This window comes from Aythya marila (assembly GCF_965140915.1).
Source record: "Aythya marila genome assembly, chromosome: 3".
NCBI lineage: Eukaryota > Metazoa > Chordata > Aves > Anseriformes > Anatidae > Aythya > Aythya marila.
Window position 1 is genome coordinate 63,665,469 of NC_139044.1, and position 17,606 is coordinate 63,683,074.

The 17,606-nt window shown below is 33.9% G+C and overlaps 1 protein-coding gene across 5 annotated transcripts in view; it reads right to left on the reverse strand.

The window, feature by feature from the left end:
- Positions 1-17,606, reverse strand: part of EPHA7 (EPH receptor A7) — a 162,835-nt gene that overhangs the window by 31,825 nt on the left and 113,404 nt on the right. For 4 of the 5 annotated variants that reach the window (XM_082757667.1, XM_082757665.1, XM_082757668.1 and 1 more), the window contains exons 6-8: positions 10,067-10,191; positions 6,231-6,399; positions 268-376 (exon numbers count right to left, since the gene is read on the reverse strand). In XM_082757667.1, coding sequence (XP_082613793.1) covers positions 268-376; positions 6,231-6,399; positions 10,067-10,191 — 403 coding nt within the window. The remainder of the gene's footprint in view (positions 1-267; positions 377-6,230; positions 6,400-10,066; positions 10,192-17,606) is intronic. The other variant, XM_082757669.1, reaches the window with a different exon arrangement.

Here is a 17,606-nt window from a genome sequence, read left to right on the forward strand (position 1 = left end):
GAGGAGTACAGGTGAAGAGCTTGCTAAGGGTTCCTTTTACAGCACATTTACATACGACTGAAAGAACATCTTGATTTAAGTGTGTCTTGCTAAAGTAAGCAGAAAAACTGTATAGTTGATAATTGGATTTGAATTTGGAATGAAAATTGTCCTTAAAAAACATGAGTTCCGTATAAGTTTTGCAAATTTCCATTCCAGATTACAATATGCCTTAAGAACCCACAAAAGTGGGGTCAGATGTGCTTATGCACATATAAGGCACAATACCTTCGTCCAATGATGAATCCAAACACCATGAAGACCAGAATGATGGTTCCTGCTACAGCAACCACAGCTATGATAATAACAGGATTCTGTTCACTGGAAACAGCCGTGGCTGTAAATAGAGAAAAAAGCAGAGATTAGCTTAATATTATTCCCAACAAAGGAGTTGCAAAAAAAATTAAATCAACCTTCATGAATTGCAGACTGTTAGTTTATTTTTTTAGTTGCCTACAATTATTAATTTGATGAATTTAATCTAAAGGAATGCCCCTATCAGAAATTCACTCAAATGCCGGATGAGTTAATGATCACATACAGGGAATAAAAAAGGCCAAAATTAACTTGGTCAAAGTCATACAACCATGTGCTGAAAGCCAGCACCAGCCAATTTAACTGCCTTCTGGTGTAGTGTCTTCTGCTTTGTTCAGTGGTTGACCCCTTCCTAAAAGGGAGGAGGACTTCTCTTTAAAGGGGTACAGTAGGAGAATGTTCCTGCTCCTAGCCACACTGCTAAAAATAGTTGATATGACTTTAATGGTAGTATGAAATAGTATCTTAAGTGTAAGATGAATTTTTAAGATGAAACATTAACTATCTATTAACACAGACTTCTTAGCATATTTATCTCTCTTACTGCTATTAATCATTGTAAATTGATATTATCACTTAAAATTTGTTTCTGTTAGCACTGAAAAGGTGCTTCCACATACACAAAATGGAATTCTCTATGCTTCAGAGCATTTACATGCCAAAATATCTACACGCTATCATTCTTTTTATTCATTTATGCCAATTTTATTAATATATGCAAATGTCTGCATGTCACATTAATTTAAACTGAGGATGTAAATACTTAGCCTGAGAACCCTCAAAGTTTGTTAAATACATTGCTTGCCACTCAGCTAATGAAGGTGGTCATATGCTCAGCTGTATTAAATGAGCACAACTCTACTGAACTCTGCAGAGGTATAGTGATTTGTAACAAGGATCTGGCCCAAGAGACTGAGAATAAAGGAAGAAACATCAGGCAGTGATGCTGAGAAAGGGACTGTGGAAGTGTGAGTCCCAAAAAAAAAAAAAAAAAAAAAAAAAAAGATACTGACATCTGATTAACTAAACTGTAGATGATACGTTAATATGGTTAACTGGTTAAGTCCCGGCAGTGCTACCTAAAGATGAAGATTTTATGAATTCCACAGAATCTTCTGGGTGCAGATTTCATAGGTTCCCATAGAAACAAACCATCCAATCTTTTCTTTGCTGTGTCTTGGCAGAAGTAAACCAATCAACATGATTTATTTTGTCACTGAACTGTATTACTTACCCCCCCCCCCCAAATAAAAACCCCTTTGTTGTGCTTCACAGCATAAGACAGCACCTCTGTATTGAGGTGAAATTCCTGCAGCCCCCATCCCCCAATTTTATTTCCTAAAGAAACTATAATTCCTCACCTAATGCAGGTGAGGTCTCATTATTCTTATTGGGCTTTAACTGAAAAGAACAAAGGTGTTTTTTTGACTAACTACAACTTTCTGAGATACCCAGTCAATGGGGTATTGCTATAGGCCTGCACATATCCCATTTGTGCAACCTTTAGGAAATTAGTGGTCACTATCTTGTGACATAAGGGCATAAGTAATGGGGTATAAGTGGAAGGGGTATAAGTAATACAACTCAGGTTCCTGAAAAACTACCTGCCCATCAAACTAGACAGCCTCAAACATGAGAATGTTGAAGTTATGTAAAATTTCCTAAAATATTTCTATTCCTTAGAACTTGAGTGCAAACCTCACCTGGGAGTCAAGACAAGGTGGCATTTTGTCCCAATGGCCAGTGTACAAAGCTTTATCCATCTAACAGAGTTTGGAAAAACACTTTTCCAAGCTTGCCACCTAATCTAGCAGCCACGTTGAGTGCATAGAGGTTGACATGTGTGAGTGGGTTGCTCTGCATGACTGCCTCACAGATTTCCAGTTATTTCCAGTTAAACCATGCTCAGGCTCTGAAGGCAGTACAGGGACCAGCTACAGGTGACACCTAATCTGACATTATGATATCTTCTTATCTAAAGGAATGAGAGAGTGTTTAGTTTATAGGAGTCAAGGTTACCTTCTATGTACAGGGCTGGAGGGATGGGGAATACCCAAAAACCCTGGAGCATTTAAAAGAGGAGATTAGCTATAAAAGCTGTGCAGCTCCTCCAGCAACAATTTTTCATGCAGGCAATCTCAGCTACAGAGAAGAATTCCTGATGAAGTGTACATGAAAGCTTCAACAATATATTGGAATCATGCGGGCCAAATGTCACATTTTTAAATATTATTCTTATAATATTTATTCTTATTATATTATTCTTATTATGTCTTCTATTAAATTTTGCAGCAGTTGTTTATTTCACAGAATCACAGAATTTCTAGGTTGGAAGAGACCTCAAGATCATTGAGTCCAACCTCACAGCTAACAGTCCACACTAAACCATATCCCTAAGCTCTACATCTAAACGTCTTTTAAAGATTTCCAGGGATGGTGACTCCACCACTTCCCTGGGCAGCCTGTTCCAATGTCTAACAACCCTTTTGGTAAAGAAGTTCAGACATCATAAATATATTTTACATCTGTATGCTACTTCAACATTGCTCGATTTAAAACTATTCATGGCAAAAGCAAAAGGCAAAATTTTATTCCTGCCAGGTTGCACTGAGTCCTTCTACTTTGCCAGTAAGACATGTAACAAGTGGCAAACTCCTCATCAGAGATTTTAGGCAGTACAAAGGTGAAGGGGATGTTGCAGTATTGTAAATAAGATGGCCTATTTTGAAAGATAACACAATCAACTTGTCTTGCTGTGACTGAGAACATCCAGGAGGGCTTTCTGGCTTTCAGGAAAACAGATGAGAGCACCGCTGAAATCTGTGTGTCCCCTGAGAGGTTGTATTAGGGAAGTTTTAACTCTGGTTTGTATACCTCTAGTCCTCATTGAAAAACAAAAAGTTTTCACAAACAATTGCACAATTTTCTAATAATTCTTATTAGAAAATGCCACCAACATTTTTAAACTGAATGTTTTCATTTATTCTTCTGGTTTGTTCTGCTTGATATCTAGAATACTTCTCCCATACTTTTGGAATTACAGAAAACACAGCAGCCTCTTTAGATTCACTGGCTACAAATAATTCAAGGTATCTTTTAGATAATTCAGTGGATCAAAAAAGGTAAAATTACCACTTAAATGATACTCTTTGAATTTATATTTTCTTCCAGGAGGATTTCTGTCTCTGATAAATGATGTTTCCAACAACAAAATTCAGTTACTTTGATCTGTGACAAACACAGCATGGAATATAAATATCCTACCTTCATAAAGCATTTTTGCTTTGTAATTTTACTATTTTTATGTAAATGTATGTATTTATTAAATATGGTATTAAATATGTATATTTTACATATCAGATTACATAATGGACATATACATAATTTGAGTTCCTCAAATATGGGAAAGTGGCCATGCAGTTTTGATCACAATACAGAAACTGGAACATAATATAAAAATCTACTAAATCAACAGCACCAGTTGAAATTCCAGGTGAATTTCAGATAGGCAAAAGGACTATCTAACTGCTGGTTGAGCATTACAACTATATCTAATTTTAAAATACTTTGATAGTTTTGAAAGTCACATTCAGAAACCCACTGGAATAATGCCAATGACTCTTAACTGTAGCAGGTTTTCTGCTCACCTGTATATTCATCTGAGGTATATTTCCTAAAAATGATCTACTAAAGTTCTTACGAAATGCTAACGCAAATACAATTTTATTGACCTGAATGATTTGATAGTACTACAAATAAAATATGAGACACAAATATTCTTTTTTTTTTTTTTTTTTTTTTGGTAAGAGAATTTTAAAATAATTTAATTAAATTTACTATCTTTTAACCAACATTTTAATTATTTCTGAAAACTATATGTGGAAAACTGGGGTTGTTTTTCATTGATAGGAATTACATCCTACAATTTCCTCTCAATAAAATTGAAAATATGTTGCTTTTGAAATTTTCTTTTGTGAATGCACTGCACATGGAATGTTAGAACACAAAGCTAGCCTGTGACAAAATATCTGCTGTGCATACTGGATCAGAATGTCGCTGGTTTTTATGTAGATTTTCATCACCGAGTCAGAAAAAGGGTACACGGTGCAAAAGGGCCAGTGATTCATTTATTCTAAGATTTCCTAACTTTCCACAAATTAATCAAACTCCAGTCAAGACTGTTTACCTCAGAAATGGTCTTTGCTCATCTTAGTGGCTTAGTATGCTTACATGCAGTATATAAAAAAATATTAGTGTAATGAATGAAATGTTTGGAAAACATTCTGGTCTAACAATTTTAGATTACTATGGACAATAAGTTAGATAATTAGCAGGAACATGTTACAGATTGTTAAAGCCTTTTCATTTGTTTTCCAGAAATTCATCCAAATACAAAATTACTTCTGTCTGTAACTCAGGATGCTGATGTATCTCAGGGATTCTGTTGAATTTTACTGCCTTTGTAAAGCAGTCTTTACAAAGTAAGAAATAAAAAAAGAGTAACTCTACAGATGAAAAGCATGCTATCAAACACACAGCTAGTAATAATGGTAATAATATTTTATTGTTGCTATTATGACAATTACTATTTTAATTATGTCTATCAGCTGTGTGCTGTTATTTGTTATTGAAAGCTTTTATATTCTGTGTGGAAACAAAATTAAGATCTAACTACTGTGTTGTTTTTTTTTAAGAATGCCCACAAATTCTTCAGGCGACACCTGGCTGCAGTTAAATAAGATGCAATTGTGTGTGCCTGTGTCTCAGATGTGCTGCATAAAGCACAGAGAGCAGAGCTGGTACCCATGTCTTCTGAAACTGTACATTTTGAATTCTCAGCTCCAAACTTGGCTGACTTGTCAGGCTGACCTGAAGCAAATGACCCAAACCCAAATGACCAAATTTTGCTGCCAGGGATACAGAGAGTTTCCATGAGCTGACTCATGACTAACAGTTCTCACTGGTTCAAGAGTTTATTTCCAAAGACCCCAAATCTGGAAGATTTTCTCCAAGTATGCATGAACATTATCAGTAGTGAAAAACGTATCTGTAATTTTTAGGCAAATAAGGGTGTGTGATTGGTTTCAGCATCAAAGAAAAAACAAACTCTCCCAAAATGTTATCCCCCTGCTGAAATGTCACAGCCAGATTCTCTAGTGAACTGTACTGAGTAAGTTCATGCTTCAGCTTCATACTTTCCATTACAAGGGTTACAGAAGGCTGGTTTTAGTTTACAAAGCTTGCAACTTTGAGCCCTGAAGAAACCTGGTGTCTTTGAGACTTCCCTAAACAAAATTGACTGGCCTAGGAAACCAGAAGATAGCAGGAATGGACGTACATCTGAAACAAGACACGCACTTAGGTAAACAAAGCTATATAAATTTGTTTGTTTGTTTGTTTTTAGTAGGAAATCACACAGAAAAAAACAATAATAAATAAATAAATAAATAAATAAATAAAAGACCTAAAGAAGCCACCAATGGCTGAAATCTGCTCTTCCTTCCTCTCCTCAGTTACTGAAGAACCTAGTAGGGTTATTCAGCTCAACCTCTTCTAACCTCTAACTAACTAACCTCTTCTTTTGTGAAAGTTCAAGTGAAAAAAAAAAAGTTTTTTTCTTTGTGTTAGAAGAGGACATCAGAGAAGAACACGACACGCTACATTTTTCCCCACTATTTATAAGAGTACAATTCATAGTCCTATGGTAAAACAACTAATTGAAGTTCATCCCTCAAAATATAATGACAAAAATTCACCTTCACTAAGAATTTCTTTTTTTTTTTTCCTATTTTTAATAACATTGCCTCTAATGACTAATTTTTTGCTTTCTTTATTACTTCTGAAAATGCAAATTTCCTATAAATCTAAATGTTTACCTGTGGCTTCTTCTAGTGTGGCAACATCCAGTCTAGGGCTATAATTTCCATAACCAGCAGCAGTAAAAGCACGAATCTGGAAAACATACACTGTTCCTGGCTTTAGGTTATTAATAGAAGCTGAAGTGGACTTTGTTTTTACTGTTGAATAGGTTCTCTCCCTTTGATCCTGGAAACAATAAGACAAAAGATTTAAATGACATTTATAGGTCATATTTGATCATGGTTGCACATCAGCAACTGACAGCTTGCCTGGGTAGTTTATTTCAATCTGTTGAATGTTCTTTTTTTTTTTTTTTTTTTTTTTTCCCAACATAAAAAATAAAGCATACTCTGTGGAGTATTTATTACAAAACACTGTCATTGAAATGAGGAGGTCTTAAGTGTAACATAAAATTCAAATGGGATGCTCATGTTGTTACTCACAAAATATCTAGACATAAAATGATTGTTTCTTTGGATCTGATTAGATTTGGAGTAATTTTGATGAAAAAATAGTTCAAACAAAACTTTCCAGGAGGATATGTAGGGATTAAACAGTTTAGGGGCAGGGAAATCTGTTATTTCATGGTCAGAACCTTTCTCTTCTTACATTCCAACACTTTAAAAAATTATAACAGTGCCAATGACTGGATCTTGCACAAATTCTGAGGTCTCTGTCTAAAACTTTTTAGTCTTTTCTCTGGCTTTTCTTGGGTTTTGACTCTATGGCATCAAGAAGAAGCCAGGGAGAAAAGCTCAGTATGACACCCCCCAAATCTGAAGCTGTACGATTACAGATGCTGAGTAATTGCTCACTTTCAAATGCTATAAAAGCCCATAGGTCCTTACGATATTCAACAAGCTCTACTTGTTCATCACATTTATTGATCCAGATTGTTTCAGCATAGATATATGCAGCCCTGTTGATTTTTGGTGCCAGATGCAACCCTGATTTGAAGGGCAGAAGAGATGAATTAAATAACCATCTGAATGCACCACATGATCAGAGAATCATGAGCCATACGAGACAGTGTTAATGAGATGGATACAGAGGGAAAGAATAAATCTGTAACTCATTTCAATTTACCAGCTAAAAATGATGGAGAACCTTTCCCTTTGCAGTCAACAAAGCAACAAAGGCTTTTGCTGAAACACAGGGTTCAAAACAACATATATGATTTCTTTTTCAAGAGATTCAGTAATGGCTTCTCCTGGGCCTTGCCCACTCTGTCATTTGAGCAAGCCCATCAGCTCAGCTAGCAACAATTTTTCATATCTTATACAAGAAAATGTAAATCATCTGTAAGTGAGGACCACGGTAGAATGTACATTGGTATGTGAGAAAAAACAGGAACGCTTGAGAGAGGAGAAACATAAATAATGAAACACTGTAAATAGTCATATATGTTCACAACTGTAATCCACAATAGAATTTCAGTTTGGGTTTTGATGCATAAATGAGGCTTATTTGAATTGCCAGTTCTTGAATTTAGATATATGTATATATATTTAATAATAACAACAAAGAGGTAAAGATAACCTTATCTAGAAATATCAGAGTACAGGCTTACTTGGGAGATTTGGGGCATTTTCCATTCCAGCCCTAGCCAGAAATGAGGTGGAAGAAAAAAAAAAAAAAAAAGCCACTTCTGAGAATATTTGATTTAATAGTTTGATTTAATTTGACTCTAAAAGGAGCTGAAACTCCAGGAGTGTGAGAGGGGATAAATAACAAAACAGGTACAAAACTTAACTGCTTCTCTTGTTCCGAGCAAGAAGCTTATGAAGTACTTTTCAAGCTGATCTGCACTACCTTGGAAGGAAAGTAAGTATTTAAGTATTTGTTTTAAAATAGTCTCACTGAATTTAAGGCTTAAATTAATTATTTCATTATATCTGTGCCTGTTTGTGAGATGAGGTTTTTCTTCTCTTTTGTTAATTTTACCGTAATAAATAGAATACCAATGGCTTTCCTTCATTTAGAAAAATAACTTGACATCAGCTCTTGCCTTGGCAAACACAGGAAACTGGCCATGAAATTCCACTGCTTATTTAAAGTAACATTAATATGTAGATAAAATAATAAAAGTTATAATTTAACATTTATTATATATGAAAAGTCTAGTACCTTGGGCATTTTTCTGTTATCTTCCTCATGGTATTTACTTTTTTTTTTTTAATAGAACAGAAACTATTGTGGATATAAAAGCAAGCAAAATGGCATATATACATATATATATTTTTTATCTGTGTGTGCAAAGAACAGTTTTGCTTTTGGTAAATATGCATTTTTTGTAGTGTATGGACTTCATTTGTATGATTGTGTGAGGGAGAAAAATTGCTTGCCAAAATTAGTAAAATTATTTTTGGAAAAGAAAGGTTTAGCTATCTGTACATATCTGTTAAGTTTTGTCATAAGAGTTATTAAAGTGAACAACTTAAAGTGGGACTTAGAAACAACAAACAAACATTTTATTCCCTTCCCAATCTATATAAATATCTATTGATAAGCATATTTGTGTAATTCAACACTGCAAATTAGATGCAACACATTATATTATGTCCAATCTGGTCTGAATTTATCTAATTGTATGTTAGCTAGTAAGCTAATATGGTCTTTTTGATATAGAGGTACTATTGCCCTGTTTGCACAGATGAGATGTTCTCACAAGTGATCACAAAAGAGGTCCTTTGTTCATTTCTTTGTATTTTAGTCCTCCCTCCCTCCCTCCCTCCCTCTCTTTCTTTCTTTCTTTCTTTCTTTCTTTCTTTCTTTCTTTTCTTTCTTTCTTTCTTTCTTTCTTTCTTTCTTTCTTTCTTTCTTTCTTTCTTTCTTTCTTTCTTTCTTTCTTTCTTTCTTTCTTTCTTTCTTTCTTTCTTTCTTTCTTTCTTTCTTTCTTTCATTTTCCTCCCACTATGCTTTATAAAAAATATCAATATGCTATATGCTGCATTAAGTTTCCTAGGGAATCTGGAGGAGACACACTTAGTCTGGGTCCCATGACAAGCTTATAGATGCATAACCTTTCACCCCGTTTTCATCCAGCTTATGGTTGCTTTTCAGGTTTTTGTTTTGTTTTGTTTTGTTGTGTTGTTTTTTTTTTTTTTTTCTTCTGGAGTACTTCAAAGTTATCACGAATGAAGCCTTAGACACACTGAAAGGAATGGCAAAACTCTAACTGACATCAATAACAGTGCAATTTCACTCGAACAGAAACAGAGATCACCTCATCTACTATTGAAAAGCAGCCCTCAATTCATTACTGTATTGAGAAAAGGAGTGACAAATAAATCTCATGTTCCTGGGACTTTTTTTAAAAAGGACAAATAAGGAATACTTATCAGCTAAAACTGTAGGAAGTTATCTGGAAGTTTTCAGACATCAAGTCTGAGCTGCTCAACTCACAAAATAATACCAAATGAAGTCAAGAGTTGTATTTGATGTCTCATCTCAAGACTGGAATCACAGTGACACAGAAGGAAATGAAACAAGCCTTAAAGACAATGTAGGAGCAACTTTAAAATGACAAATCTCATGGTAAAATCTCCACAGCCTAACTTAATAACAGGAATACCATGGGAAAAAATAATTAAAAAAAAAAATAAAAATAAAAAAGGCTGATTTTGAGTGGATAATTCACTTCTAGGATACCTAAATACAATATATGGGACATATGATAATAATAATAATTGCAGGGAATCACCAATTATTAAAAGAGAGTGAAATCACTGTGACAGAAAAAAATGGGATAGTTGATAGTATGGCTATGGTTTTAACATTGTTCCACAATTTGGTGAGCCAACACAAGGCAAACAGCACATTGTTGTACATTACAGATAATCTAAGCACTTACTTTCTCATAATACTTGATTTCATATTCAGTAATGACTCCATTGGGATGTTCTGGTTCCTGCCAGGAAAGCTCCACGCTTCTCTGCAGCACTCTCTCTTTCATTACTCCACTAACTTGTGAGGGAGCTGTTTGGACAAGATGTATCAATAAATAATAAGAAAATTTGTTGGATGCCTAAAATCAAATGTCATTACTGATCCACCCCATGCTGAGCCACTTTCATTAAGGTAAAAGAAAGCACCTTTTCATAGCTCACAATTCAAAGCTAATGAATATTCAAACAGGACCCTATTACTGTTCATAAACTTAGAATGGAAATCAAATTAAAGTGCAAACAGCAAAAAAGTGGAATTGTTCAAGTTAGTCCAAAACCCAGATTGATGGGAATAACAATTAGGTAAGTGAATTCTGATTAAGATAACAAAATATATTTTTAGATTGATCTGTGGTAAATTAAGAGTCTAAGTATTTATTGCATATGTTTCAGAAATGATTATGAAAAGAAAAATAATGTGTTAAAAACAAAATTGAATTTTAGGCTGATTTCATGTAGTTACCAGTTCTGTTTAAAAAATAACCTGTTGCATTATCTGATTACATCATCACTCAGTGGTGAAAACAACTTTGTTGAGAGACTAAAACCCCTCTTTTGCATTTGCTCAAACCTTTCCAGGACATTCTGTCTTTAGTATTGAAGTTTCCGTCTTTGGTCTTGGTGTTTTGTGGAAGTCTGAGACAAAAGCAGGTCTTATGAAAAAAAGGGGTCACTCTCTTCCTCCACCCCACTGCACATAGTTACGCATACACACACACATATGCACAATTTCCTAATAAACAACACGCAAATCCAAACACCATTTGAAATTTGTAAAAAGCAGTGTATAAGCATTATAGAGACATTGTCTCTCACTTAAAAATGGTTAAGAATTAACATAATAAAATGAGTAACTGAAAAAGTAATTTTCCTGATCAGGTTACTTCGTGTTTAGCAAAAAAGAAAGACAGTGGATTTACAGCTGGTAGGTAGTTCCAAAGGAAACCTAATATTACACCTTTCCTCCACATGCTGCATACATGAACATAGCACAGAAATAGTCCTATGAAATTATAGCTCTTTAAAACAAACAAACAAACAAACAAACAAACAGCTATATCAGCTCTATCTATGCAGAGCTTGGTCTTGTTCCTTTTCAGTTTATTTGAAATAATTAAATTATTTTCAAGAGTGTTAACACTGCTCACATAAAAGACAGAAGAGAGGACCCAATTGCACATTCTCTCCCCTCTCCCCCCACACACCCCTCGAGCCGTGGCATTTAGGCATCTAGGCAAAAGTAAAATGATTATGACATTTATGTGTATAAGAAATAGATGTATTTCACGGTATTTTGAGAGCAGATTCATAGACAGGAAAGTAAAGAAAAATAAGAGATAAATTTATTTATAACTACTATTTTGAAAAAACATACTGAAAATTTAATATTTTTTTACAGAAAAAAAAAGATCAGCTTTCTTTCAGACCTGCAGACAAAGCTTTCATTAAGTAAAATTATTCCCATTGATTTCATACCAATAAAATTATTTTACAGAACAAGGATATTTCGATGCAACAAGTAGGTGAATTTCACCTTCATTTTCACCATTCATCTCAAAGTCTAATTACATTAATTCCCGTTCTAATATTCTTTAGCACACCCACTTTCCTTAATTTAAAGAATACAGAAATAAAACAATGAGAACACATATCTCTGTTAGCAAAGATAAAACTATAATGATAAAGTAAAAATCTTTAAAGCACAACCAACATGATAATCTTCTAGTAAACTTAAAATTTGATTGTTAACTTCATATTTTAATCATGTTTCTAGCCTTTTGTATTATAACGTATATAGTTATATAGGTTTTAAAATCAAATTTATTTACATTTCATTAAAGACTGCAGGAATCCATGAAAATTAAGGATAGAAGCCATGCATAATTTTCATTATAAACTATTATATCTATTATTCAATATAATCAAAGTTGAGGACCCCTTAATGTAGGCTGCCAAACTGATAAAATCATGAAATTATGCAAACACCATGGGTGATAAAGCATTTCAGAGCCAGGATCTATCTCTTCTTATATTCTCTTTCTAAAAGCTTGGAGTATTTTTACTCTCTAATTAGCTTCTTTTCTCTTTCTTTTTCTTTTTCTTTTTCTTTTTCTTTTTTTTTTTTCTTTTTCTTTTTCTTTTTCTTTTTTTTTTCTTTTTCTTTTTCTTTTTCTTTTTCTTTTTCTTTTTCTTTTTCTTTTTCTTTTTTCTTTCTCTTTCTCTTTTTTTTTTTTTTTTCTTTTGTAGCTAAGAGTGTGGAATGCAGCAAACTAATTTACTCTGTCTAATTTTCTGTACCATGATTAACTAGTTGTCTTCTTTGTCTAAATGAGCAGCACAGTATTGTGGCTGAATTTCAGAGAGGTCATTATGTTTCATGTATAATGTTATATCTCATCCAGATTAATGTTTTAAAACTGTTAGTTTTACATTTTTAGATATCCAAAAATTTTAATGTTCATACTTCTAATGAAACAATTTTATAGGTCATTGGAAATTGCTCTCAATATTCACTGCCTTTTGTTTTACCTTATTATTATTTTTTCATTCTGTTGGTCATAGCATTCACTTTTTTAAGCATTCAAGCAAAATAAACTCACTTCCTCTGGCATTAGTGAAGTCTGCAGATGTGGGGAAGGAACAGCAATGTGGGGAAGGAGGAACAGAGAAGGGGGAAGATGAAACAAAATAGAGGAAGTGAAATATACTGTACAAGATTCCCACATAACATCCCCACATAGTATACACAAACAGGCATATTCCTTTCTGAAGGGATTTCCATTAAAAAGAAAATCTGAATGATTTATCAGCATTGCAAGCTAATATGCAAAAAGTCATAAATAAATGAGCTTTATTTCCTGGTAATTAATATTCTTTTCCTTCAAGAATGATGAGATTGAGGTTTTTGTTCGTTTGTTTGTTTGTTTGTTTGTTTTCCTAGCTGAAAGCATTCTACCATATTTCAATGGTAGAAGAACCTACATAAGGTGGAAGAAAAAGCCCAGCACTGCAGACTCACTGCAGGTCAAAAATGTTGGTAATTTTGACCTAGATATGTCTTTGACCTAGGTATGTCTTTGACGCTCTGAAAATGATAAGGTTGTATATAATTCCCATAATGGATGATATTCCTAAAATGCATTAAATTATCTAATCTTATTTTGTGTCCTACTTAGAGCCCTGACATTTGTTCAGGGAAGAAGGGAATAGTCGAATGGGTTGAAGCCAGAGTGCCAAAGTACACCTGGCAAAGTACACCATCCTATTGCCACTGGAAGAAAATCTCTGTAAACTAGAGCAACTGCATAAGCCAATTTATTGATGTTAAATGTACATGTTAAATGTGTTAAGTGTACATGCTATCTTTATCCTGCCTTTTTGGTTGCATTTCTGTGCTTAATGAAAGCATACAGGTCAGAAGCATTTTATTCTTTTTTTCTATTAAAATAATTTCCTCTGTATACTCTCTGTACCTTTCTTACAGACTGTTTTGCATTTGTATTTTATTTGTTCTTGCTTCCTGATACCTCATTTTAAGCCTTTAGCCCACGTCTCATTGCCTACCCATGTTAATTAATTAATAATTTATGGTTTTAAAGCAACTATCAGCAAGCTTAAAAATGAGTTAAAGTTTGCAATTCAACCCTAAATACAAACTAAAATTTGCTATTTAATCAGATTAAAAGATAAATCTATAAAAACAGAATTAAAAATACCATTTTTTGTTCCCTTTGCTAGCTAAAATAGTAAGTTAAACACAATTTATTTTTTTTTTTCTTTTAGTAATTAATTTTTGCTACTGCAACTATAACAAAGTTGTTCATGATGAAGACACTTACAGAATTTGTAGACAACTAAGTATCCAGTCCAGAGTGATTTGAGCATGCATAATCCCTACTGAATCTTTTCAGGTAACAAAGAAGCATCACTTGTCAGGATCATTATTTCCATAATATATTACACCAGGGGATACAGGCTGTTCAAAACACCATTTGCTACCAACTTTCTTTCTGATATACCTCATCTCCTCCTTTACTCCTTCCTGCTGACACAATATCCAATGCATCAAACATACGCAGCCTCTCAGGGCTAACAGGCAGATGTACCTACACATGCTGCATAAGAAAGTACTTCTAGAATGACAGGTTCTCAGCACACTCATTCACCTTTTTAAAATGCTTCAAATATACCATTCAGCAAAAGGAAAAATTGATTTTTCACCAGGTTTCAACATCACAGCCACAGAGAAATATAACTCTGCTGGGCTTTACTGATAAAGCCTTCAAGTTATATAGATTTCAAGCTGGTCATCATTTTATCAAGTTATAGAAGAAGTTAAAACTGAGGTGTCAAAAAGAGCAGGATATTCCAAGGAAATATCCCGTTCCAGGGAGAATATTGTGTCTGGTAGACTGATGTGCTACATTCATACTGCTAAGCCAAGCATATAGTATATTATTATATACCAAATATACATGCATAGAAAATTGCAGTGTTGTTTAGAAGGCATTTTTTTTAGTCCAGAGTTCTGTGAAAATATTTTAACATGGTGTTACTCATGCCTTAGCTCTGTCATTAACTATTCTCTGGCTCTCATGCCTAACATTTCTCTTCATTTGAAGTGTACTTTCCAAAAGACAAAGACAGATGCAAAATTATTTTATTTTGCAATTTGTAACTGAAAAAAAAAAAAAAAAAAAAAAAAAAAGTACAAAATGCTAAAACAAAGACATATAAACTGAAAAATGAAAACATGAAACTGGACTTACACAGACTTACACATACAGGAGAAGCTAGGTATTATGTGCTGATTTCTAGCACAAAATCAACTCTAACACTGTTTTCATTAAGTAAAAAAAAAAAAAAAAAAAAAGTTGTCAACAAAAGAAATCTACTTAGCTTTTTCTAGGGATATGGTTTAGTGGGGACTGTTAGTGTTAGGTCAGAGGTTGGACTCGATGATCTTGAGGTCTCTTCCAACCTAGAAATTCTGTGATTCTGTGATTCTTTTCGGAGATTTATTCAACCTCTGCATAATGAATGTGTCTAAGTTTCATCTGGCAGCATGGAGACTTTTCATCTGATACTTTTAAAAAAGTCTCTCTAGAAACAGCATTTCTGAGTTGTTAGTAATTCATGTCTATAAAACAAATTATTAAAAACCCTCAGGAATGAGGGTTTTCAATTCTGCAGAAAGTTTCCCAAATGGAGGTGAGTAAATGCTCCCAGTGCAAAACCAGAGCCCATGTTAATAAATGCAGTCAAATCTTCGTTTACATCTCTGGTTTCATGATTTATTATAGAAAGGCTAAAAAGAAAGTGGGCTATCAACCTTCCTTAACTATTTTTTCATATATATATATATATATATATATATATATATTATTTTATAATAGCAGTTGTGTGCTTATGGCAATCTAAACTTTGTCTTGCTACTGGCTAAAATCAACAGTAACACTCGCTCTCATTTCACGGGACCCCTGTAGTACTTCCTGAAGGTCAAAAATTCTAGCCTTTGACCTCTTTCCTTTTCATATCCCAAAGACGTGTAGCAAGTATTCAAAAGCACTAGCTTTTCACACAGCAGCAATGATATCATTTTTTATATCCCTGTAAAACTGTATCAACATACATTTTACATTACATGAAGCATTAACAACAGTTTCCTGCAATGGAAGGTAGCAGGTAGGGTTGCTTTGAGTATGTGGTCTGAAGGGGACATTGCTAACAGCAGTAAATAATGGCAATACAGAGATATACGCATCTCAATAGTTATAATATAATCAATTATTTCTTTGTAAAATGTCATCACTGTCTCCTTTCTGGGCAGAAATCTTTAAGCAAAAGGGTTGCTTTGCCTGTCCAGCTCTTTTAACTGTGATTGGCACCTGGCTTCTTACAGACAATAAACACAAAATTAACACATGTATATGTATATATGTGTGTGTATAATGAAAACAGTAGCAAAGAATTATACTGTTGTTGGCTCTTCAATGGTTGTTCAGGAAGAGAATACAAAACTCCCTGTACTGTGTTACCATTCCTATACCACTGTTACCCAAATGGCACCCTTCCACACTGCTTTGCTTACTAATTTGCTCCCAAGAGAAGGAGTGTAAATTAAGGCAGAACTTGGCCTCCCACTGAGCTCTGGTTTGTTCTGAGGGGAAATGTATGCATCAGGATTGCCAAAACTACTAGATAAGATCTTAAGATCTGTAAGTGAAGAGATTATACACCTTGAGGAATTACAGCAGTTGTTGTCAAAGGCCTGGGGTTAGCATAGAGCACCACTCTGGGTATTATGCTGGTATGAAGCAATGTGCCTCTGGACATGCCCTGTTATGCTCACTTTTGAGGAGCAATATAGATATCACCTAAAGCAAAACCTTTACAATGGTTTGCAGGTACTGGGCAAATTTTAAGACCTTACTAATTTCTCTTATTCATTTATTCAATTTCCCATAAATATACAAAAAAATTATGTGAAAGAAAAAATAATATATACATTTCATAGCATTGCACCATGTCAGTGCTATTCAAGCCACGACTAGCCACAGCTGGTCCTTTGAATGCTTGATAAAATTTTCCTACGTGTAATCCCCATGTTTACACTAAGATGTAAAATAATTTTCATATTATTTTTCATGATACACATTCATACATCAGAAAAGAGAATGATAGCTCTTAAGCTGAACATTATTAAATGGATAAATGGAAATTTATAAGACTTTCTTTTTTGTTAAAGTATATTTCTCTGCCCTCAGTTAAGTCTCCACATGACAAAGAAGCCCATGATAAAAGGTTATTGAGTACCACTGTATTATGCCATTAGTACCCATTGCTTTGGATCAATGACAGCAAAATTCCCCACTGTGTTTATAAGCTACAGTGTTCAAAAAATGACCCAAATAAATCAGATATTTTACACTAACAATATCCTACAGAGAAGCCATTTTAACTTCCTTTCTGACACGCTTTACTTTCCGGCTCATAAATATAACACAGAGTGCTTACAATTTTCTGTAAGCCATGAACCGAGGCACATGTGGCCCTCTAAGCACCTGGGGATATCAGGAATATATGGTAGCAGGCAACATACTCAAGTAATACTTGACTGCATTACTCCATTGATTTTTTTCCCATTGCGTTTGTAGTTGAGAAACTCCTAAATTACCTGCTGATTTAAGGAGAGCAACAGAAATACCAAATATCTGAATACTTTTGCAAATCAATTAATAAATAGAAGTCAAAAATGAGAAAAAAGAATAGATTCTGATTTTCCCTAATATTACTAGAAAAGTTCTAAGAAAACTTAAGCTTAAAATATCCAATATGCAGTCATTTAGTAAGTTAATTTACCAATTCATTTTAAATAGTTAGTTTTTGGTAATTCCTTCATCACCCTCAATCCTGCCAGCTGGATCAGTTTTATATACTATCTAC